General features: G+C 48.2%; 1 protein-coding gene across 1 annotated transcript; it reads left to right on the forward strand.

Moving 5' to 3' along the window:
* The first annotated feature begins 239 nt into the window (after positions 1-239).
* Positions 240-25,505, forward strand: LOC135006687 (oocyte zinc finger protein XlCOF6-like). Its single transcript, XM_063952050.1, has 5 exons — positions 240-497; positions 1,282-1,360; positions 1,480-1,577; positions 1,736-2,183; positions 22,677-25,505. The coding sequence occupies exons 1-5, from the start codon at positions 240-242 to the stop codon at positions 24,242-24,244; spliced, it is 2,451 nt and encodes an 816-aa protein (XP_063808120.1). The 3' UTR covers positions 24,245-25,505.

Consider the following 25,505-nt stretch of genomic DNA (forward strand, 5'->3'; position numbering starts at 1 on the left):
ATCTATAGTAATAATACGGGGACATGACTGGGGCGGTGAGGGGATCTGGGAGCGTCACAGTGACATCACTTATATCTATAGTAATACAGGGACATGACTGGGGAGGTGAGGGGATGCGGGAGCATCACAGTGACATCACTAATATCTATAGTGATAATACAGGTACATGACTGGGGAGGTGAGGGGATCTGGGAGTGTCACTGTGACATCACTTATATCTATAGTGATAATACAGGGACATGACTGGGGAGGTGAGGGTATCTGGCAGTATTTATAGTGATATTGATGCCTTCCCCATTTTGCAGGATTGCACAGTAGTGAAGAAGACATCCAATGAGTGTGAGACACCCAGCAGCCGTCCCTGTTTGTCAGAAGGACTAAGCAGAACCCAGAGCCCCATTACGGTGCCTCCACCTCACTCACTGATACATGAGAGACACAGTGACCAGAAGATCCTGGAACTCACCAACAAGATCATTCAGCTGCTGACTGGAGAGGTGAATGCTGGGAATGGGACATTATACAGTAACACCAGGGCATGTGTCTGGGTGATGACTAGAGAGGTGACTGCCGGGAATGGGGCATTACACAGTAACGCCAGGGCACGTGTCTGGGTGATGACTGGAGAGGTGACTGCTGGGAATGGGACATTATACAGTAACACCAGGGGATGTGTCTGGGTGATGACTGGATAGGTGACTGCTGGGTATGGAACATTATACAGTAACACCAGGGGGTGTGTCTGGGTGATGACTGGAAAGGTGACTGCTGGTAATGGGGCATTATACAGTAACACCAGGGGACGTGTCTGGGCGTTGACTGGAGAGGTGACTGCTGGGAATGGAACATTATACAGTAACACCAGGGGATGTGTCTGGGTGATGACTGGAGAGGTGACTGCTGGGAATGGGGCATTATACAGTAACACCGGGGGACATGTCTGCTTGATGACTGGAGAGGTGACTTCTTGGAATTGGATATTATACAGGAACACCAGGGGACATGTCTGGGCGTTGACTGGAGAGGTGACTGCTGGGAATGGGACATTATACAGTAACACCAGGGGATGTGTCTGGGTGATGACTGGAGAGGTGACTGCTGGGAATGGGGCATTATACAGTAACACCAGGGGACATGTCTGGGTGATGACTGGAGAGGTGACTGCTGGGAATGGGACATTATACAGTAACACCAGGGGATGTGTCTGGGTGATGACTGTATCACTGTGTGTGTCAGGTTCCTATAAGGTGTCAGGTTGTCACTGTCTATGTCTCCATGCAGGAGGGGGAGTATATAGAGGAACACAGGGGTCAGTACAAGGACGTGATGATGGAGAATCACCGGCCCCTCACATCACTGGGTAAGAGGAGACTGTCATGTATTGTACAGGGGAGAACAGGTATGGGGGCCCCCTATATACACACATCATCTGATAATCACATATATACACTGTACTCAGTCACTGTGTGTCTCCTACAGATGGACCCAGTAACAGAGATACCCCAGAGAGATGTCCCCGTCCTCTGTATTCCCAGGATTGTACAGAGGAGAATCACAGGATCCCACAGGAGGATCAGGTAGGTGGGATTTAGGGTCTCACCCATACACCAAAGTGACTGTAACTACATGATCTGTAGAGGAGCTGTGTCTTGTACACTGATATTATACTGTTTCACCTCAGTTTAATTAGACTGTATGCAAATGTCATTAGAGTGTTTGTTTGTTTGTTTTTTAGGCACAACGTCTGTCTGATATTAAAATACAAGGTACAGAGGTAGAAGAAGAGACATATGTGACTGATATAAAGGCAGAAGATATAGAGGAAGAAGAAGAGACGTATGTGACTGATATAAAGGCAGAAGATATAGAGGGAGAAGAAGAGACGTATGTGACTGATATAAAGGCAGAAGATATAGAGGAAGAAGAAGAGACGTATGTGACTGATATAAAGGCAGAAGATATAGAGGGAGAAGAAGAGACGTATGTGACTGATATAAAGGCAGAAGATATAGAGGAAGAAGAAGAGACGTATGTGACTGATATAAAGGCAGAAGATATAGAGGGAGAAGAAGAGATGTATATGACTGATATAAAGGCAGAAAATATAGAGGAAGAAGAAGAGACGTATGTGAGGGGTGATCAGCAGTGTAAGGAGGAGGAGATTCCTACAGATATCAGCACAGGTGAGTAATAAACACTTTTCTCTGACGTCCGTAGTGGATGCTGGGACTTCCTTAAGGACCATGGGGAATAGCGGCTCCGCAGGAGACTGGGCACAAAATAAAAGCTTTAGGACTAGCTGGTGTGCACTGGCTCCTCCCCCTATGACCCTCCTCCAAGCCTCAGAATTTTGTGCCCGGCCGAGAAGGGTGCAATCTGGGTGGCTCTCCTGAGCTGCTTAGAGTAAAAGTTTAGACTTAGGTTTTTTTATTTTCAGTGAGTCCTGCTGGCAACAGGCTCACTGCATCGAGGGACTAAGGTGAGAAGAAGCGAACTTACCTGCGTGCAGAGTGGATTGGGCTTCTTAGGCTACTGGACATTAGCTCCAGAGGGATCAATCACAGGCCCAGCCATGGATGGGTCCCGGAGCCGCGCCGCCGGCCCCCTTACAGAGCCAGAAGACAGAAGAGGTCCAGAAATCGGCGGCAGAAGACGTCCTGTCTTCAGTAAAGGTAGCGCACAGCACTGCAGCTGTGCGCCATTGCTCTCAGCACACTTCACACTCCGGTCACTGAGGGTGCAGGGCGCTGGGAGGGGGGGCGCCCTGAGACGCAATATAAACACTTTTTTTGGCAAAATATACATCACATATAGCTCCTGGGCTATATGGATGTATTTAACTCCTGCCAGTTTTTCTGTAAAAAGCGGGAGAAAAGGCCGCCGAGAAGGGGGCGGAGCCAATCTCCTCAGCACACAAGCGCTATTTTCCCTCACAGCTCCGCTGGAAGGACGTCTCCCTGACACTCCCCTGCAGTCCTGCACTACAGAAACAGGGTAAAAAAGAGAGGGGGGGGGCACTAATTTGGCATATATAAACTACATAGCAGCTATAAGGGAGAAACACTTATATAAGGTTGTCCCTATACATATTATAGCGCTCTGGTGTGTGCTGGCAAACTCTCCCTCTGTCTCCCCAAAGGGCTAGTGGGGTCCTGTCCTCTATCAGAGCATTCCCTGTGTGTGTGCTGTGTGTCGGTACGTGTGTGTCGACATGTATGAGGAGGAAAATGGTGTGGAGGCGGAGCAATTGCCGGTAATAGTGATGTCACCCCTTAGGGAGTCGACACCTGACTGGATGGTCTCATTTAAGGAATTACGTGATAGCGTCAGCACTTTGAAAAAGACTGTTGACGACATGAGACAGCCGGCAGATCAATTAGTGCCTGTTCAGGCGTCTCCAACACCGTCAGGGGCTCTAAAGCGCCCGTTACCTCAGTCGGTCGACACAGACACGGACACTGACTCCAGTGTCGACGGTGAAGAAACAAACGTATTTTCCAGTAGGGCCACACGTTACATGATCACGGCAATGAAGGAGGTTTTGCATATTTCTGATACTACAAGTACCACAAAAAGGGGTATTATGTGGGGTGTGAAAAAACTACCTGTAGTTTTTCCTGAATCAGATGAATTAAATGAGGTGTGTGATGAAGCGTGGGTTTCCCCCGATAAAAAACTGCTAATTTCTAAAAAATGATTGGCATTATACCCTTTCCCGCCAGAGGTTAGGGCGCGCTGGGAAACGCCCCCTAGGGTAGATAAAGCGCTCACACGCTTATCAAAACAAGTGGCGTTACCGTCTCCTGATACGGCCGCCCTCAAGGAACCAGCTGATAGAAAGCTGGAAAATATCCTGAAAAGTATATACACACATACTGGTGTTATACTGCGACCAGCAATCGCCTCAGCCTGGATGTGCAGTGCGGGGGTAGCTTGGTCGGAGTCACTGACTGAAAATATTGATACCCTGGACAGGGACAATATATTATTGACTATAGAGCATTTAAAAGATGCATTTCTATATATGCGAGATGCACAGAGGGATATTTGCACTCTGGCATCAAGAGTAAGTGCGCTGTCCATTTCTGCCAGAAGAAGTTTATGGACACGACAGTGGTCAGGTGATGCGGATTCCAAACGGCACATGTAAGTATTGCCGTATAAAGGAGAGGAGTTATTTGGGGTCGGTCTATCGGACCTGGTGGCCACGGCAACAGCTGGGAAATCCACCTTTTTACCCCAGGTCACCTCTCAGCAGAAAAAGACACCGTCTTTTCAACCTCAGTCCTTTCGTCCCCATAAGGGCAAGCGGGTAAATGGCCACTCATATCTGCCCCGGGGTAGAGGAAGGGGGAAAAGACTGCAGCAGGCAGCCTCTTCCCAGGAACAGAAGCCCTCCCCCGCTTCTGCCAGGTCCTCAGCATGACGCTGGGGCCTTTACAAGCGGACTCAGGTACGGTGGGGGGTCGTCTCAAGAGTTTCAGCGCGCAGTGGGCTCACTCGCAAGTGGACCCCTGGATCCTGCAGGTAGTATCTCAGGGGTACAGATTGGAATTCGAGACATCTCCCCCTCGCCGGTTCCTGAAGTCTGCTTTACCAACGTCTCCCTCCGACAGGGAGGTGGTATTGGAAGCCATTCACAAGCTGTATTCCCAGCAGGTGATAATCAAAGTACCCCTCCTACAACAGGGAAAGGGGTATTATTCCACACTGTTTGTGGTACCGAAGCCGGACGGCTCGGTGAGACCTATTCTAAATCTAAAGTCCTTGAACACTTACATACAAAGGTTCAAATTCAAAATGGAGTCACTCAGAGCAGTGATAGCGAACCTGGAAGAAGGGGACTATATGGTGTCTCTGGACATCAAGGATGCTTACCTCCATGTCCCAATTTGCCCTTCTCACCAAGGGTACCTCAGGTTCGTGGTACAGAACTGTCATTATCCGTTTCAAACGCTGCCGTTTGGATTGTCCACGGCACCCCGGGTCTTTACCAAGGTAATGGCCGAAATGATGATTCTTCTTCGAAGAAAAGGCGTCTTAATTATCCCTTACTTGGACGATCTCCTGATAAGGGCAAGGTCCAGAGAACAGTTAGAGGTCGGAATAGCACTATCTCAAGTAGTACTACGACAGCACTGGTGGATTCTAAATATTCCAAAATCGCAGCTGAGTCCGACGACACGTCTGCTGTTCCTAGGGATGATTCTGGACACAGTCCAGAAAAAAGTGTTTCTCCCGGAGGAGAAAGCCAGGGAGTTATCCGAGCTAGTCAGGAACCTCCTAAAACCAGGCCAAGTGTCAGTGCATCAATGCACAAGGGTACTGGGAAAAATGGTGGCTTCTTACGAAGCGATTCCATTCGGCAGATTCCATGCAAGAACTTTTCAGTGGGATCTGCTGGACAAATAGTCCGGATCGCATCTTCAGATGCATCAGCGGATAACCCTGTCTCCAAGGACAAGGGTGTCTCTTCTGTGGTGGTTGCAGAGTGCTCATCTTCTAGAGGGCCGCAGATTTGGCATTCAGGACTGGGTCCTGTTGACCACGGATGCCAGCCTTCGAGGCTGGGGAGCAGTCACACAGGGAAGAAATTTCCAGGGAGTGTGGTCAAGCCTAGAGACTTCATTTCACATAAATATACTGGAGCTAAGGGCAATTTACAATGCTCTAAGCCTAGCAAGTCCTCTGCTTCATGGTCAGCCGGTGTTGATCCAGTCGGACAACATCACGGCAGTCACCCACATAAACAGACAGGGCGGCACAAGCGGGCAATGACGGAAGCTGCAAGGATTCTTCGCTGGGCGGAAAATCATGTGATAGCACTGTCAGCAGTGTTCATTCCGGGAGTGGACAACTGGGAAGCAGACTTCCTCAGCAGGCACGACCTCCACCCGGGAGAGTGGGGACTTCATCCGGAAGTCTTCCACATGTTTGTGAACCGTTGGGAAAAACCAAACTCAACAAAAAACTAGAAAGGTATTGCGCCAGGTCAAGGGACCCTCAGGCAATAGCTGTGGACGCTCTGGTAACACCTTGGGTGTTCCAGTCAGTGTATGTGTTCCCTCCTCTGCCTCTCATACCCAAGGTACTGAGAATTATAAGACGGAGAGGAGTAAGAACTATACTCGTGGCTCCGGATTGGCCAAGAAGGACTTGGTACCCGGAACTTCAAGAGATGCTCACAGAGGACCCATGGCCTCTGCCACTAAGAAGGGACCTGCTTCAGCAAGGACCCTGTCTGTTCCAAGACTTACCGCGGCTGCGTTTGACGGCATGGCGGTTGAACGCCGGATCCTGAAGGAAAAAGGCATTCCGGAGGAAGTCATCCCTACCCTGATCAAAGCCAGGAAGGAGGTGACCGCACAACATTATCACCGTATTTGGCGAAAATATGTTGCGTGGTGTGAGGCCAGGAGGGCCCCGACGGAGGAATTTCAACTGGGTCGATTCCTGCATTTCCTGCAAACAGGAGTATCTATGGGCCTCAAATTGGGGTCCATTAAGGTTCAAATTTCGGCCCTGTCAATTTTCTTCCAGAAAGAATTGGCTTCAGTTCCTGAAGTCCAGACGTTTGTCAAGGGAGTACTGCATATACAGCACCCCTTTGTGCCTCCAGTGGCACCGTGGGATCTCAATGTAGTTCTGGGATTCCTCAAATCACATTGGTTTGAACCGCTCAAATCTGTGGATTTGAAATATCTCACATGGAAAGTGACCATGCTGTTGGCCCTGGCCTCGGCCAGGCGAGTGTCAGAATTGGCGGCTTTATCTTACAAAAGCCCATATCTGATTTTCCATTCGGACAGGGCAGAACTGCGGACCCGTCCCCAGTTTCTCCCTAAGGTGGTGTCAGCGTTTCACCTGAACCAACCTATTGTGGTGCCTGCGGCTACTAGGGACTTTGAGGACTCCAAGTTGCTAGACGTTGTCAGAGCCCTAAAAATATATATTCAAGGACGGCTGGAGTCAGGAAAACTGACTCGCTATTTATACTGTATGCACCCAACAAGCTGGGTGCTCCTGCTTCTAAGCAGACGATTGCTCGTTGGATTTGTAGTACAATTCAGCTTGCACATTCTGTGGCAGGCCTGCCACAGCCAAAATCTGTAAATGCCCACTCCACAAGGAAGGGGGGCTCATCTTGGGCGGCTGCCCGAGGGGTCTCGGCTTTACAACTTTGCCGAGCAGCTACTTGGTCAGGGGCAAACACGTTTGCAAAATTCTACAAATTTGATACCCTGGCTGAGGAGGACCTGGAGTTCTCTCATTCGGTGCTGCAGAGTCATCCGCACTCTCCCGCCGGTTTGGGAGCTTTGGTATAATCCCCATGGTCCTTACAGAGTCCCAGCATCCACTTAGGACGTCAGAGAAAATAAGAATTTATTAACCGATAATTCTATTTCTCGTAGTCCGTAGTGGATGCTGGGCGCCCATCCCAAGTGCGGATTGTCTGCAATACTTGTACATAGTTATTGTTACAAAAATCGGGTTTTGTATTGTTGAGAGCCATCTTTGCAGAGGCTCCTCTGTTATCATGCTGTTAACTGGGTTCAGATCACAGGTTGTACAGTGTGATTGGTGTGGCTGGTATGAGTCTTACCCGGGATTCAAAATCCTTCCTTATTGTGTACGCTCGTCCGGGCACAGTATCCTAACTGAGGCTTGGAGGAGGGTCATAGGGGGAGGAGCCAGTGCACACCAGCTAGTCTTAAAGCTTTTACTTTTTGTGCCCTGTCTCCTGCGGAGCCGCTATTCCCTTGGTCCTTACGGAATCCCAGCATCCACTACGGACTACGAGAAATAGAATTATCGGTAAGTAAATTCTTATTTTCTCTAACGTCCTAGTGGATGCTGGGAACTCCGTAAGGACCATGGGGAATAGCGGACTCCGCAGGAGACTGGGCACTCTAAAAGAAAGATTAGGTACTATCTGGTGTGCACTGGCTCCTCCCTTTATGCCCCTCCTCCAGACCTAAGTTAGAATCTGTGCCCGGCTCGAGCTGGTTGCACACTAGGGGCTCTCCTGAGCTTCTAGTAAAGAAAGTATTTATTAGGTTTTTTATTTTCAGTGAGATCTGCTGACAACAGACTTACTGCTACGAGGGACTTAGGGGAGAGAAGCGAACCTACCTGCTTGCAGCTAGCTTGGGCTTCTAGGCTACTGGACACCATTAGCTCCAGAGGGATCGAACACAGGCCCAGCCTCGGTCGTCCGGTCCCGGAGCCGCGCCGCCGTCCCCCTTGCAGAGCCAGAAGCAAGAAGAACGTCCTGGAAATCGGCGGCTAAAGACTCCAGTCTTCATTAAGGTAGCGCACAGCACTGTAGCTGTGCGCCATTGGTCCCTATGCACACCACATACTCCGGTCACTGATGGGTGCAGGGCGCTGGGGGGGGGGCGCCCTGGGCTGCAATTAGAGTACTTTGACTTTGGCAAACAACACATAATATAGCCTAATAAGCTATATATGTGTAAATATCCCCTGCCATAATACACTTATGAGAGCGGGAGAAGTCAGCCGAAAAAGGGGCGGGCCTATCTCCCTCAGCACACTGGCGCCATTTTCTCTTTACAGTGCAGCTGGAAGACAGCTCTCCAGGCTCTCCCCTGCAGCTTCCAGGCTCAAAGGGTTAAAAAGAGAGGGGGGGCACTAAATTTATGCGCAAACTGTATATAAAAAGCAGCTATAGGGATAAATCACGTTCTGTTAGTGTAACTCCCTGATTAAATAGCGCTGTAGTGTGTGCTGGCATACTCTCTCTTTGTCTCCCCAAAGGACTTTGTGGGGTCCTGTCCTCAGTCAGAGCATTCCCTGTCTGTGTGCGGTGTGTCGGTACGGCTGTGTCGACTTGTTTGATGAGGAGACTTATGTGGAGGCGGAGCAGGTGCCGATAAATGTGATGTCACCCCCTGCAGGGCCGACACCAGAGTGGGTGGATATGTGGAAGGTATTAACCGACAGTGTCAACTCCTTACATAAAAGGCTGGATGACGTAACAGCCGTGGGACAGCCGGCTTCTCAGCCGGCGCCTGCCCAGGCGTCTCAAAGGCCATCAGGGGCTCAAAAACGCCCGCTACCTCAGATGGCAGACACAGATGTCGACACGGAGTCTGACTCCAGTGTCGACGAGGTTGAGACATATACACAATCCACTAGGGGCATCCGTTGCATGATTTCGGCAATGAAAAATGTGTTACACATTTCTGACATTAACCCAAGTACCACTAAAAAGGGGTTTTATGTTTGGGGAGAAAAAGCAGCCAGTGTTTTGTACCCCCATCAGATGAGTTGAATGGAGTGTGTGAAGAAGCGTGGGGTTCCCCCAATAAGAAACTGGTAATTTCTAAAAAGTTACTGATGGCGTACCCTTTCCCGCCAGAGGATAGGTCACGTTGGGAGATATCCCCTAGGGTGGATAAGGCGCTCACACGTTTGTCAAAAAAGGTGGCACTGCCGTCTCAGGATACGGCCACCTTGAAGGAGCCTGCTGATAGAAAGCAGGAGGCTATCCTGAAGTCTGTATATACACACTCGGGTACTATACTGAGACCTGCAATTGCCTCAGTATGGGTGGTCTGATACCCTGTAAGATAATATTGTTACCCTCGACTGGGATATTATTTTGCTAACCATAGAGCATATTAAAGACGTCGTCTTATATATGAGGGATGCACAGAGGGATATTTGCCGGCTGGCATCCAGATTTAATGCAATGTCCATTTCTGCCAGGAGGGTATTAGGGACCCGGCAGTGGACAGGTGATGCTGATTCTAAAAGGCACATGGAGATTCTGCCTTATAAGGGTGAGGAATTGTTTGGGGATGGTCTCTCGGACCTCGTATCCACAGCAACAGCTGGGAAGTAAAAAGTTTTACCTCAGTTCCCTCACAGCCTAAGAAAGCACCGTATTATCAGAAACAGTCTTTTTGGCCACAGAAAAGCAAGCGGGTCAAAGGCGCTTCCTTTCTGCACAGAGGCAAGGGAAGAGGGAAAAAGATGCACCAGACAGCCAGTTCCCAGGATCAAAAATCTTCCCCCGCTTCCTCTAAGTCCACCCCATGACGCTGGGGCTCCACAGGCGGAGCCAGGTGCGGTGGGGGCGCGTCTCCGGAACTTCAGCGACCGGTGGGCTCGCTCGCAGGTGGATCCCTGGGTTCTGCAAGTAGTATCACAGGGATACAAGCTGAAGTTCGAGGCGACTCCCCCTCACCGTTACCTCAAATCAGCCTTACCTGCTGCCCTCGGAGAAAGGGAGGTAGTACTGGCGGCAATTCACAAGCTGTATCTTCAGCAGGTGATAATCAAGGTACCCCTCCTTCAACAGGGACGGGGTTACTATGCCACAATGTTTGTGGTACCGAAACCAGAGGGTTCGGTGAGACCCTTTCTAAATTTAAAATCCTTGAACATTTATATATAAAAAGTTCAAGTTCAAGATGGAATCGCTCAGAGCGGTTATTGCAAGCCTGGAAGAGGGGGATTTTATGGTGTCATTGGACATCAAGGATGCTTACCTGCATGTCCCCAATTATCCACCCCACCAGGAGTACCTCAGGTTTGTGGTACAGGAATGTCATTACCAATTCCAGACGCTGCCGTTTGGTTTGTCCAAGGCACCGAGGGTATTTACCAAGGTAATGGCCGAAATGATGATGCTCCTCCGAAAGAAGGGAGTCATGATTATTCCGTACTTGGACGATCTCCTTATAAAGGCAAGGTCCAAAGAGCAGTTGCTAGTCAGCGTAGACCTATCTCAGGAAGTGCTACATCAGCACGGCTGGATTCTGAATATCCCAAAGTCGCAGCTGATTCCTGCGATGCGTCTGCTGTTCTTGGGCATGATTCTGGACACAGAACAGAAGAAGATATTTCTCCTGGTGGAGAAGGCCCAGGAATTATCATCTCTGGTCAGGGACCTCCTGAAACCAAAGCAGGTGTCGGTGCATCACTGCACGCGAGTCCTGGGAAAGATGGTAGCTTCTTACGAAGCAATTCCCTTCGGCAGATTCCATGCAAGGATCTTCCAGTGGGATCTGTTGGACAAGTGGTCCGGATCGCATCTCCAGATGCATGGGTTAATCGCCCTGTTCCCGAGGGCCAGGGTGTCTCTGCTGTGGTGGCTGCAGAGTGCTCCTCTGCTCGAAGGCCGCAGATTCGGCATACAGGACTTGGTCCTGGTGACCACGGATGCAAGCCTCCGAGGTTGGGGGGCAGTCACCCAGGGAAGAAACTTCCAAGGACAATGGTCGAGTCAGGAAACTTCCCTACACATAACTATTCTGGAACTAAGTGCCGTTTACAACGCCCTGAGTCAAGCAGAACCCCTGCTTCAAAACCAACCGGTTCTGATTCAGTCAGACAACATCACAGCGTTCGCCCATGTAAACCGCCAGGGTGGCACAAGAAGCAGGGTGGCAATGGCAGAAGCCACAAGGATTCTTCGATGGGCGGAGAATCACGTGATAGCACTGTCAGCAGTGTTCATTCCGGGAGTGGACAACTGGGAAGCAGACTTCCTCAGCAGGCACGACCTCCACCTGGGAGAGTGGGGGCTTCATCCAGAAGTCTTCCAGCTGATTGTGAACCGTTGGAAACGGCCACAGGTGGACATGATGGCGTCCCGCCTCAACAAAAAGCTAAAAAGATATTGCGCCAGGTCAAGGGACCCTCAGGCGTTAGCTGTGGACGCTCTAGTGACACCGTGGGTGTACCAGTCGGTTTATGTGTTCCTTCCTCTCACCCTCATACCCAAGGTACTGAGGATAATAAGGAGAGGAGTAAGAACTATACTCATTGTTCCGGATTGGCCAAGAAGAGCTTGGTACCCAGAACTTCAAGAAATGGTCTCAGAGGACCCATGGCCTCTGCCGCTCAGACGGGACCTGCTGCTGCAGGGGCCCTGTCTGTTCCAAGACTTACCGCGGCTGCGTTTGACGGCATGGCGGTTGAACGTATCCTAAAGGAAAAGGGCATTCCGGAGGAAGTCATTCCTACGCTGATTAAAGCTACGAAGGAGGTGACCGCAAAACATTATCACCGCATATGGCGGAAATATGTTGCTTGGTGTGAGGCCAGGAAGGCACCAACGGAGGAATTTCAGCTGGGTCGATTTCTGCACTTCCTACAGTCAGGGGTGACTATGGGCCTCAAATTGGGTTCCATTAAGGTCCAGATTTCGGCTCTGTCGATTTTCTTCCAAAAAGAACTGGCTTCACTGCCTGAAGTTCAGACTTTTGATAAAAGGAGTGCTGCATATTCAGCCCCCTTTTGTGCCTCCAGTGGCACCTTGGGATCTCAACGTGGTGTTGGATTTCCTAAAGTCGCATTGGTTTGAGCCACTGAAAACAGTAGAGCAAAAATATCTCACGTGGAAAGTTGTCATGCTTCTGGCCTTGGCTTCGCCAGGCGTGTATCAGAATTGGCGGCTTTGTCATGTAAAAGCCTTATCTGTTTTTCATATGGATAGGGCGGAATTGAGGACTCGTTCCCAATTTCTTCCTAAGGTGGTATCAGCGTTTCATTTGAACCAACCTATTGTGGTGCCTGCGGCTACTCGGGACTTGGAGGATTCCAAGTTGCCGGACGTAGTCAGGGCCTTAAAAATCTATGTTTCCAGGATGGCTAGAGTCAGGAAAACTGACTCGCTATTTATCCTGTATTCACCCATGCTCCTGCTTCAAAGCAGACTATTGCTCGTTGGATTTGTAGCACGATTCAACTTGCACATTCTGCGGCTGAACTGCCGCATCCTAAATCTGTAAGAGCCCATTCCACGAGGAAATGGGCTCTTCTTGGGCGGCTGCCCGAGGGGTCTCGGCTTTACAACTTTGCCGAGCTGCTACTTGGTCGGGTTCAAACACATTTGCAAAATTCTACAGGTTTGATACCCTGGCTATGGAGGACCTTGAGTTTGCTCATTCGGTGCTGCAGAGTCATCCGCACTCTCCCGCCCGTTTGGGAGCTTTGGTATAATCCCCATGGTCCTTACGGAGTTCCCAGCATCCACTAGGACGTCAGAGAAAATAAGAATTTACTCACAGGTAATTCTATTTCTCGTAGTCCGTAGTGGATGCTGGGCGCCCATCCCAAGTGCGGATTGTCTGCATTACTTGTACATAGTTACTGTTAACTAAAACGGGTTATTGTTGAGAGCCATCTGTTCAGAGGCTCCATTGTTATCATACTGTTAACTGGGTTTAAAATCACGAGTTGTACGGTGTGATTGGTGTGGCTGGTATGAGTCTTACCCGGGATTCAAAAATCCTTCCTTATTGTGTCAGCTCTTCCGGGCACAGTATCCTAACTGAGGTCTGGAGGAGGGTCATAGGGGGAGGAGCCAGTGCACACCAGTTAGTCCTAAAGCTTTCTTTTAGTTGTGCCCAGTCTCCTGCGGAGCCGCTATTCCCCATGGTCCTTACGGAGTTCCCAGCATCCACTACGGACTAGGAGAAATAGATTTACCGGTGAGTAAAAATAAGAATTTACTTACCGATAATTCTATTTCTCGTAGTCCGTAGTGGATGCTGGGGACTCCGTAAGGACCATGGGGAATAGCGGCTCCGCAGGAGACTGGGCACAAAAGTAAAGCTTTAGAACTACCTGGTGTGCACTGGCTCCTCCCCCTATGACCCTCCTCCAAGCCTCAGTTAGGATAATGTGCCCGGACGAGCGTACACAATAAGGAAGGATTTTGAATCCCGGGTAAGACTCATACCAGCCACACCAATCACACCGTATAACTTGTGATCTAAACCCAGTTAACAGCATGATAACAGAGGAGCCTCTAGAAAAGATTGCTCACTACAGCAATAACCCGATTTTTTGGTACCAATAACTATGTACCAGTATTGCAGACAATCCGCACTTGGGATGGGCGCCCAGCATCCACTACGGACTACGAGAAAAAGAATTATCGGTAAGTAAATTATTATTTTCTCTGACGTCCTAGTTTGTGCTGGGGACTCCGTAAGGACCATGGGGATTATACCAAAGCTCCCAAACGGGCGGGAGAGTGCGGATGACTCTGCAGCACCAAATGAGAGAACTCCAGGTCCTCCTCAGCCAGGGTATCAAATTTGTAGAATTTTACAAACGTATTTGCTCCTGACCAAGTAGCTGCTCGGCAAAGTTGTAAGGCCGAGACCCCTTGGGCAGCCGCCCAAGATGAGCCCACCTTCCTTGTGAAGTGGGCATTTACAGATTTTTGGCTGTGGCAGGCCTGCCACAGAATGTGCCAGCTGAATTGTACTACAAATCCAACGAGCAATAGTCTGCTTAGAAGCAGGAGCACCCAGCTTGTTGGGTGCATACAGAATAAACAACGAGTCAGATTTTCTGACTCCATCTGTCCTGGAAACCTATATTTCCAGGGCCCTGACAACGTCTAGCAACTTGGAATCCTCCAAGTCCCTAGTAGCCGCAGGCACCACCATAGGTTGATTCAGGTGAAACACTGAAAACCACCTTAGGGAGAAACTGAGGACGAGTCCTCAATTCCGCCCTGTCCGAATGGAAAATCAGATGAGAGCTTTTACAGGATAAAGCCGCCAATTCTGACACGCGCCTGGCCCAGGCCAGGGCCAACAGCATGACCACTTTTCATGTGAGATATTTTAACTCCACATATTTAAGTGGTTCAAACCAATGTGAGTTTTGGAACCCAAAAACTACATTGAGATCCCAAGGTGCCACTGGAGGCACAAAAGGAGGTTGTATATACAGTACCCCTTTTACAAACGTCTGAACTTCAGGGACTGAAGCCAGTTCTTTCTGGAAGAAAATCGACAGGGCCGAAATCTGAACCTTAATGGATCCTAATTTTAGGCCCAAGACACTCCTGTTTGCAGGAAATGCAGGAATCGACCCAGTTGAAATTCCTCCGTTGGGGCCTTAATGGCCTCGCACCACGCAACATATTTTCGCCAAATGCGGTGATAATGTTTTGCGGTTATATCCTTCCTGGCTTTGATCAGGATAGGAATGACTTCATCCGGAATGCCTTTCTCCTTCAGGATCCGGCGTTCAAACGCTCTGCCGTCAAAAGCAGCCGCGGTAAGTCTTGGAACAGACAGGGTCCTTGCTAGAGCAGGTCCCTTCTTAGAGGTAGAGGCCACGGATCCTCCGTGAGCATCTCTTGAAGTTCCGGTTACCAAGTCCTTCTTGGCCAATCCGGAGCCACGAATATAGTGCTTACTCCTCTCCATCTTATAATTCTCGGTACCTTGGGTATGAGAGGCAGAGGAGGGAACACATACGCTGACTGGTACACCCACGGTGTTACCAGAGCGTCTACAGCTATTGCCTGAGGGTCCCTTGACCTGGCGCAATACCCGTCGAGTTTTATAATCATGTGGAAGACTTCTGGGTGAAGTCCCCACTCTTCCGGGTGGAGGTCGTGTCTGCTGAGGAAGTCTGCTTCCCAGTTGTCCACTCCCGGAATGAATATTGCTGACAGTGCTATCACATGATTTTCCGCCCAGCGAAGAATCCTTGCAGCTTCCGCCATTGCCCTCCTGCTTCTTGTGCCACCCTGTCTGTTTACGTGGGTGACTGCCGTGATGTCCGAATGGATCAACACCAGATGACCTTGAAGCAGAGGTCTTGCTGAGCTTAGAGCATTGTAAATGGCCCTTAGCTTCAGGATATTTATGTGAAGTGATGTCTCCAGGCTTGACCATAAGCCCTGGAAATTCCTTCCCTGTGTGACTGCTCCCCAGCCTCGCAGGCTGGCATCCGTGATCACCAGGACCCAGTCCTGAATGCCGAATCTGCGGCCCTCTAGAAGATGAGCACTCTGCAACCACCACAGGAGAGACACCCTTGTCCTTGGTGACAGGGTTATCCGCTGATGCATCTGAGGATGCGACCCGGACCATTTATCCAGCAGGTCCCACTGGAAAGTTCTTGAGTGGAAACTGCCGAATGGGATTGCTTCGTAAGAAGCCACCATTTTTCCCAGAACCCTTTCATTGATGTACTGAGACTTGGCTCGGTTATAGGAGGTTCCCGACTAGCTTGGATAACTCCCTGACTTTCTCCTCCCGGAGAAACACCTTTTTCTGGACTGTGTCCAGGATCATCCCTAGGAACAGAAGATGAGTCGTCGGAATCAGCTGCGATTTTGGAATATTGAGAATCCAATCGTGCTGCCGCAACACTACCTGAGATAGTGCTACACCGACCTCCAACTGTTCCTTGGATCATACCCTTATCAGGGGATCGTCCAAGTAAGGGATAACTAAAATTCCCTTCCTTCGAAGGAGTATCATCATTTCGGCCATTACCTTGGTAAAGACCCGGGGTGCCGTGGACCATCCATACGGCAGTGTCTGAAACTGATAGTGACAGTTCTGTACCACAAACCTGAGGTACCCTTGGTGAGAAGAGTAATTTGGGACATGAAGGTAAGCATCCTTGATGTCCCGAGACATCATGTAGTCCCCTTCTTCCAGGTTCGCAATCACTGCTCTGAGTGACTCAATCTTGAATTTGAACCTCTGTATGTAAGTGTTCAAGATTTTAGATTTAGAATCGGTCTCACCGAGCCGTCCGGCTTCGGTACCACAACAGTGTGGAATAATACCCCGTTCCCTGTTGCAGGAGGGGTACCTTGATTATCACCTGCTGGGAATACAGCTTGTGAATGGCTTCCCAAACTGCCTCCCTGTCAGAGAGAGACGTCGGTAAAGCCGACTTTAGGAAACGGCGAGGGGGGGACGTCTCGAATTCCAATTTGTTGAGACGGGCCCCCACCGTGCCTGAGCTTGTAAAGCCCTAGCGTCATACTGAGGGCTTGGCAGAGGCAGGAGAGGGCTTCTGTTCCTGGGAACTGGCTGATTTCTGCAGCCTTTTTCCTCTCCCTCTGTCACGGGCAGAAATGGGGAACCCTTTGCCCGCTTGCCAACGAAAAGACTGCGCCTAATAATACGGCGTCTTCTTATGTTGAGAGGCGACCTGGGGTACAAACGTGAATTTCCCAGCTGTTGCCGTGGCCACGAGGTCTAAAAGACCGACCCCAAATGACTCCTCCCCTTTATAAGGCAATACTTCCAATTGCCGTTTGGAATCCGCCTCACCTGACCACTGTCGTGTCCATAATCTACTGGCAGAAATGGACAACGCACTTAGACTTGATGCCAGTCGGCAAATATTCCGCTGTGCATCACGCATATATAGAAATGCATCTTTCAAATGCTCTATAGGCAATAAAATACTGTCCCTATCTAGGGTATCAATATTTTCAGTCAGGGAATCCGACCACGCCAACCCAGCACTGCACATCCAGGCTGAGGCGATTGCTGGTCGCAGTATAACACCAGTATGTGTGTAAATACATTTTAGGATACCCTCCTGCTTTCTATCAGCAGGATCCTTAAGGGCGGCCATCTCAGGAGAGGGTAGAGCCCTTGTTCTTACAAGTGTGTGAGCGCCTTATCCCCCCTAGGGGGTGTTTCCCAACGTACCCTAACCTCTGGCGGGAAAGGATATAATGCCAATAACATTTTAGAAATTATCAGTTGTTATCGGGGGAAACCCACGCATCATCACACACCTCATTTAATTTCTCAGATTCAGGAAAACTACAGGTAGTTTTTCCTCCCCGAACATAATACCCCTTTTTGGTGGTACTCATATTATCAGAAATGTGTAAAACATTTTTCATTGCCTCAATCATGTAACGTGTGGCCCTACTGGAAGTCACGTTTGTCTCTTCACCGTCGACACTGGAGTCAGTATCCGTGTCGGCGTCTGTATCTGCCATCTGAGGTAACGGGCGCTTTAGAGCCCCTGACGGCCCATGAGACGTCTGGACAGGCACAAGCTAAGTAGCCGGCTGTCTCATGTCAACCACTGTCTTTTATACAGAGCTGACACTGTCACGTAATTCCTTCCAACAGTTCATCCACTCAGGTGTCGACCCCCTAGGGGGTGACATCACTATTACAGGCAATCTGCTCCGCCTCCACACCATTTTCCTCCTCATACATGTCGACACAATCGTACCGACACACAGCACACACACAGGGAATGCTCTGATAGTGGACAGGACCCCACTAGCCCTTTGGGGAGAAGAGGGAGAGTTTGCCAGCACACACCAGAGCGCTATATATATACAGGGATAACCTTATATAAGTGTTTTTCCCCTTATAGCTGCTGTATTTTTAATACTGCGCCTAATTAGTGCCCCCCTCTCTTTTTTAACCCTTTCTGTAGTGTAGTGACTGCAGGGGAGAGCCAGGGAGCTTTCCCTCCAACGGAGCTGTGAGGGAAAATGGCGCCAGTGTGCTGAGGAGATAGGCTCCGCCCCCTTCCCGGCGGCCTTATCTCCCGTTTTTCTGTGTATTCTGGCAGGGGTTAAATTCATCCATATAGCCCAGGAGCTATATGTGATGCATTTTTTGCCATCCAAGGTGTTTTTATTGCTGCTCAGGGCGCCCCCCCCCCCCAGCGCCCTGCACCCTCAGTGACCGGAGTGTGAAGTGTGCTGAGAGCAATGGCGCACAACTGCAGCGCTGTGCGCTACCTTGTTGAAGACAGGACGTCTTCTGCCGCTGATTTCTGGACCTCTTCGCTCTTCTGGCTCTGTAAGGGGGCTGGCGGCGCGGCTCTGGGACCCATCCATGGCTGGGCCTGTGATCGATCCCTCTGGAGCTAATGTCCAGTAGCCTAAGAAGCCCAATCCACTCTGCACGCAGGTGAGTTCGCTTCTTCTCCCCTTAGTCCCTCGATGCAGTGAGCCTGTTGCCAGCAGGTCTCACTGAACATAAAAAACTTTTCACTAAGCAGCTCAGGAGAGCCACCTAGTGTGCACCCTTCTCGTTCGGCACAAAAATATAACTGAGGCTTGGAGGAGGGTCATAGGGGGAGGAAGTCATTGAAATCTCTGTACGGGGTGACGGTAACCCTATCTTTCCCTATACTACGGGGTTACCGTCACCCCGTACAGAGATTTCAATGGGATAAGGAGCCGGTTTTACAGAAAAATCCGGCAGGACTGAAAATAAACGCAAAAGGAGCTGTAAACATTACTAATCCTTTTCTTTTTTACAGGTATTGCACTACAGTATTGCAACATTTAAATTGTTGCAAAATAGAATACATATTGTCACAAGCGCCTTGTTTTTTTTTTTTTTTTAAATTCTTTATTTTTCATTTTATAATATAAAACATTTTCCAAATATGTTAACATACATATCATAGAATAGAATGTAGACAACAGTCTCATATCTTATCAATTGTAGTTATATACATCAATAAATGTTTGCAGTAAAAAGGAATCAACAGTTTCATCTATCTTTTCTTAAACTGTGCCACGTTTGGTAGATTGTACAAAATCTGGGATCAAAAACATCCTCATATCGATATCGCTTAATAACATAGCTTTTATAGAAAGTGTGAGGTAGTAAACATTTGGAAACAAATAGATAAAGAGGAGGACAAAGGGAAGAGGGGGGAGAGGGGGGAAGCAGAATGGGGAGGGGAGTAGGTAGGCCACATATGTAGCACATACAGAAGCCAAAGCGGGGGCCTTAAGGACCCCCGTCCTCAATGTATGGTCAGGGTGCATAATCAGCATAGGTGTTAGTGATCTTGAATTCAATCCAAGGGAGCCAGGTAGCTATGTAATCTGAGTATTTGTCCAAGGCGGCAGAATAAACATTCTCCATATGCATATAGAAGTCAATGCGTTGGAACCACTCCCATATTGTCGGTGGGTTAGTGGATTTCCAATGCACCGGGAGTACAGCTCTTGCTGCGTTATTTAAGTGTTTAAGGAGGGATTTCTTGTAGCGGGAAAGGGGTATATCTGAATGCGATAATAGCCAAAAGTCCGGACCCGGCGGGACAGGGCCACCCAAAATCTTTGTGGATAGGTCTATGATCGTATTCCAAAAAGGGGCAATCGACAGACAATCCCACCATATGTGTATCAGTGTGCCCGTATCCCTACCACATCGCCAGCACAAAGGGGAAACTGAGGGGTAGAATTTATGCAGAAGGGACGGGCATCTATACCATCTTGTTAGTAATTTATATTGCGTTTCCACAACGTCCAGACTAGTGGAGCATTGTGCCATGACCTTGCAGTGTGTGTCCCAGTGGATCTTGATTCCCCGGTGCATGAAGTCTCTATCCCATGCGTCACAAAAAGAGGGGACAGTAGGAAAGGAACCTTGTTGAAGAATCTTATAGATTCCCGACACTACATGTGTGGGGGTTATCTCCTGGTCGCACATGGACTCAAAAGGCGTGAGAGTTTTATACAAGTCTATTGTCTCTCGTTTCGAGGTAACAAAATGGTGTACCTGAAGGTAAAACCAATAATCTTTAGAAGGAATGTCGCCCGCTCTCCGTATTTCAGAGAACATTTTGAGTTTGCCATGCGCAAGCAAGTGACCCACCCTAGTCACACCCGCCCCTTCCCATCTAGAAGCAATCCTATTGGACCCACCCGGGGGGAATAACGGGTTGTCGAAGATAGGCATAAGGGATGTTCGTTTTGACGAGATTCCCATCTTATAGCGAAGCGTCCGCCATAAAGCCAAAGTAGGTCCCACAGTGGGATGTGATGAGCGATTAAATCTAGGGAGCCAGGGCACTACTTGTAGATTAAGGCTGGTAGAAGATGACTCCAGTTCGACCCATTGCTTCCTATGTGAGACGGGACGGGACCAGTCTACAACTCTATGCAGTATTGCGGCGTGGTAGTTGTGACAGAATATACTGTCCAAGGTCCATTCTGACTATGTTGTAGTAGCTATTGTTCTTAAACAGGGCCAGGTGTGATGTGTTATGCTGGACCAGTCACTAGACACCTATAGCAGGAAGCTGGGAGCAGTTGGAGCCCTCTGAGGTTACATATTGTATGACTATAAAAGGATAAAACAGGGAGTGACTGGCTATCTTCCCCCATCACCAAGGGATTAATTGTGTCAAGATCCCATTGTTCTCCCCTAGGACTGAGTCAGACACTGGGCCATGAGAACAGCAGGGGGGATCTCCTCATGACTCATCTCTTTTACAGACCTTCATGGAACTCTTCCAATCAGGAGGGACTTTTGGTGGTGGAAATTAGAATGTTGTTTAAAAAGGGAAGGCAAGAGATCACCAGTGTGTGTGAGTTTGGCTTCTAAAAGCTACTAGTCCTGGAGTCTCAGCTCCTGCTAGTGTGCTGAGGATTTGGCCTGGGAGCATTGTGGCTACTGGATTACCCACTTTTCTCTGGATTTGCAGACTTGTTGGCTCTGCTATATGAACACTGCTTGAAACTCCTGTGATCCTCCACAATTATACTACATCCGGACAAGAGCATGTGGGAAAGTGCTGGGAAGTCTGACGGTAAACTGCTGTTTATTGGGACCTGTTGTTCTTGGGTTAATTTCAACTGTGTTTATCTTATAGTTGATTTAGAGAGCTTGTACTAAGTAAACACCTAATAAATATATTGTTATATCTTTATCTGTCTCCTGTCTGCGTGACCTGACCCAGAAGTCCTGGAGTACACTCTGAGTTTATGCTCTAATACTCCTGGTCTTCACAGTAGTATGCAGAGATCATGGGCAATTGCTGTCCGCCTTGGGATTTCAGTCTAGATAGGTGGCTATGTTTGAACCTAGGTTTCCGACCGCCCCAGACAAAGTGGCTTATCGCCTTGTGTGCTTCAGCTAAAAATTGAGGGGGAAGATTTAAAGGAGTGGTTTGAAAAAGGTATAGCAACCTGGGGAGAATGTTCATCTTTACTATATTTATACGGCCTAGCCATGAAAACCTCTGCGTGAGCCAGTGCCCCATCTCCTGTCTCAGTTTGCGGAGTAGTGGGGTATGATTAATAGCAGTTATAGTGTTAAGTGCCGAAGGAATCTGGATTCCCAGATACGTAATATGGGATTTTTGCCATGTAAATTGGAATGATTGCGATAGGAGGGATGCCGTGGCAGACGGAAGTGTGACATTCATCGCCATAGAGTTTGAATAATTAATTTTAAAATTTGACATATCTCCGAACCGTGCGAATTCCTTCATAAGGTTAGGTAGAGAGATCAATGGATTCGTTATGACTGCCAATAAGTCATCAGCAAAGAGGGCCAAACGATGGTCAGTGTTACCTACCCGTAGTCCCACAATGTCAGGGTTGCATCTGATCGCACGTGCCAGTGCCTCCATGCATAAAACAAATATTAAGGGTGACAGCGGGCAACCCTGGCGTGTGCCGTTAGTAATTGATACGGGCTCCGAGAGGACGCCATTCACCCTAATCCGAGCAGATGGGGCCCTATATAATGAGAGAATTTTTTGTAAGAAAACATCCCCCAGACCCAATCGCCGAAGCACTGCCTCCATAAAATCCCAATCCACCCGATCAAAGGCCTTTTCTGCGTCTGTGGAAAGGAGCATGAGAGGCGCATTCGTCACAAGCACCTTGTTTTAGTATCTATTTGAATTGTTTATTTTTATTCAGGGCAGCTAAAACACTTAAATCCCGGCAACAGCGCGGTTATTCTCATTTCTAATCATAGGGGGAGGAGCCAGTGCACACCAGGTAGTTCTAAAGCTTTACTTTTGTGCCCAGTCTCCTGCGGAGCCGCTATTCCCCATGGTCCTTACGGAGTCCCCAGCATCCACTAGGACGTCAGAGAAATCTTATTTTCCATAATGTATTTTATTTCCAGCAGATGGACACACAAGCAGGAATATCTCAGAAGGACATCTAATGTTATCCCCGGATTGTGACATAAGAGATAATGACAGTAGACAGGATTCTCCAGGAGATAACCCCATTACCCCAATTATATATCCAGCTCTATCAGCTGATCCCCCTGATCCTGGGAAATGTTCTCCTGATCACTCTGATATTGGTGCATCTGTTACAGCTCTGACAGTAGATACAGTGTTTCCCTGTTCTATAGATGCCAAATGTTTTACACAGAACACAAAGCTCATTACCCATCAGCCAGCTAAGGCAGGGGAGAGGCCATTTCCATGTTCTGAGTGTGGGAAATGTTTTACAAAGAAATCAGCTCTTGTTACACATCACAGAAGTCACACAGGTGAGAAGCCGTTTTCCTGTTCTGAGTGTGGGAAATGTTTTACACAGAAATCAGCTCTTGTTACACATCAGAGAAGTCACACAGGTGTGAAGCCGTTTTCCTGTTCTGAGTGTGGGAAATGTTTTGCATTGAAATCAGTTCTTGTTAAACATCAGAATAGTCACTCAGGTGAGAAGCCGTTTTCCTGTTATGAGTGTGGGAAATGTTTTGCACGGAAATCACATCTTGTTATACATCAGAGAAGTCACACAGGTGAGAAGCCGTTTTCCTGTTCTGAGTGTGGGAAATGTTTTGCACGCAACTCAAATCTTGCTACACATCAGAGAAGTCACACAGGTGAGAAGCCGTTTTCCTGTTCTGAGTGTGGGAAATGTTTTGCACGCAACTCAAATCTTGCTACACATCAGAGAAATCACACAGGTGAGAAGCCGTTTTCCTGTTCTGAGTGTGGGAAATGTTTTGCATGGAAATCAGATCTTGTTACACATCAGAGAAGTCACACAGGTGAGAAGCCGTTTTCCTGTTCTGAGTGTGGGAAATGTTTTACAAAGAAATCAGCTCTTGTTACACATCAGAGAAGTCACACAGGTGAGAAGCCGTTTTCCTGTTCTGAGTGTGGGAAATGTTTTACAAAGAAATCAGCTCTTGTTACACATCAGAGAAGTCACACAGGTGAGAAGCCGTTTTCCTGTTCTGAGTGTGGGAAATGTTTTACAAAGAAATCAGCTCTTGTTACACATCAGAGAAGTCACACAGGTGAGAAGCCGTTTTCCTGTTCTGAGTGTGGGAAATGTTTTACAAAGAAATCAGCTCTTGTTACACATCAGAGAAGTCACACAGGTGTGAAGCCGTTTTCCTGTTCTGAGTGTGGGAAATGTTTCGCATTTAAATCAGTTCTTGTTAAACATCAGAGAAGTCACACAGGTGAGAAGCCGTTTTCCTGTTCTGAGTGTGGGAAATGGTTTACACAGAAATCATCTCTTGTTACACATCAGAGAAGTCACACAGGTGAGAAGCCGTTTTCCTGTTCTGAGTGTGGGAAATGGTTTACACAGAAATCATCTCTTGTTACACATCAGAGAAGTCACACAGGTGAGAAGCCGTTTTCATGCTGTGAGAGAAATAAATCCGCTCTTGTTGAACACATTAGACATTACCCAAGTACGGAACCATTTAAATCTTCTGGAGTATAATCATCACTGTCATGCAATGTTCCTCAAGGGTGAATCCTATCTCCTATGCTTTATAAAATATACATGCTAGCACTGGGTGATATAATCAGACGTCATGGCCTGGTCTACCACTGCTATGCAGATGACCTGCTTTTTGCTCCATGTACTGAGAACCTAATACCAATAAATGGTTGTCTAGCTGAGCGCCAGGGGTGGATGATGCCAGTTGGCTGTGACTCAGTCTTTGTGAAACATAATAGAAGCTCCCCAATAAAGGACAAGACTTTACCAACCATCTGGATTTATGCTTTGGTGTTCAGAATCGCAAAATACTGAACGTGTGCTGAATCTTTGTGTTGTCCTAGTATGTGGCTGACACAGACATCAGGTATCTGCCACATACAAATCCTCATTCTTCCATCTGTGGACCATAGCCAGAATCAAACACTTGATTCCCTCGGAAGTTCATAGACTACTGCAATGCCATCTACCTGGGTCACCCAGCAAAATAATTACAGAGCTTGCAGATAGTACATAATGCAGCAGCCAAGCTGTTACCTAACCAGCCCGTTCCTGCCACATAACACCCATTCTCTGCTCCCTTCACCGGCTGCCTGTAAGATGACAAATCTATTTCATAATTGGCTAACTGACCTTCCCAGCCCAACATTACATGGTCCAAGGTGCTAGAAGCAGCTTCTGCCTCCTTACTGCCCTGCTTGCTTGCTTCTACAGATGAAGGACTGTTACCAGCAGTACCAAGAATCTCCTGTCATTCATTTAAGGGTCAAATTTTTAACTTTGCAGCCCTTACCATGGAACGTACTGCCTTGCACAGTCCAAGAGACCACCACTCTAGAGAACGTCACAAATAGACTGATGACTGCTACTCACGCTTTTCATTAATGTACCTCTATTTACTTCCTAAATAATACATCCTAAATGCTTAGGTCTTTTTTCTGCTGTTTATTTTGTGTCTTGTGCTTTGTGTAAATGTGAATGTCTAATACCAGTTTGCACAATCTGTATTGCTACACGACAATATGGCGGCCATTGGAACGTGTTTTCACTTCTAGTTTGCCTAACTTGTTGCAGACACTCATCTTGATCAGGAGTGCTGAGTGTTTTCTGATACAAGATCCTATCCATATATACCCTGTACATTACCATGTGCATTAGAGTCACCCGGGTTCCATCTGCGGTGGTTTGTTGTATGTTACATCTATATGGTGCGGATACTCCTATGTATGATTTCATAATAAAAGCTTTTGTTTGCATCTAA

The sequence above is a fragment of the Pseudophryne corroboree genome, unplaced genomic scaffold, assembly GCF_028390025.1.
Source record: "Pseudophryne corroboree isolate aPseCor3 unplaced genomic scaffold, aPseCor3.hap2 scaffold_2153, whole genome shotgun sequence".
Lineage (NCBI taxonomy): Eukaryota > Metazoa > Chordata > Amphibia > Anura > Myobatrachidae > Pseudophryne > Pseudophryne corroboree.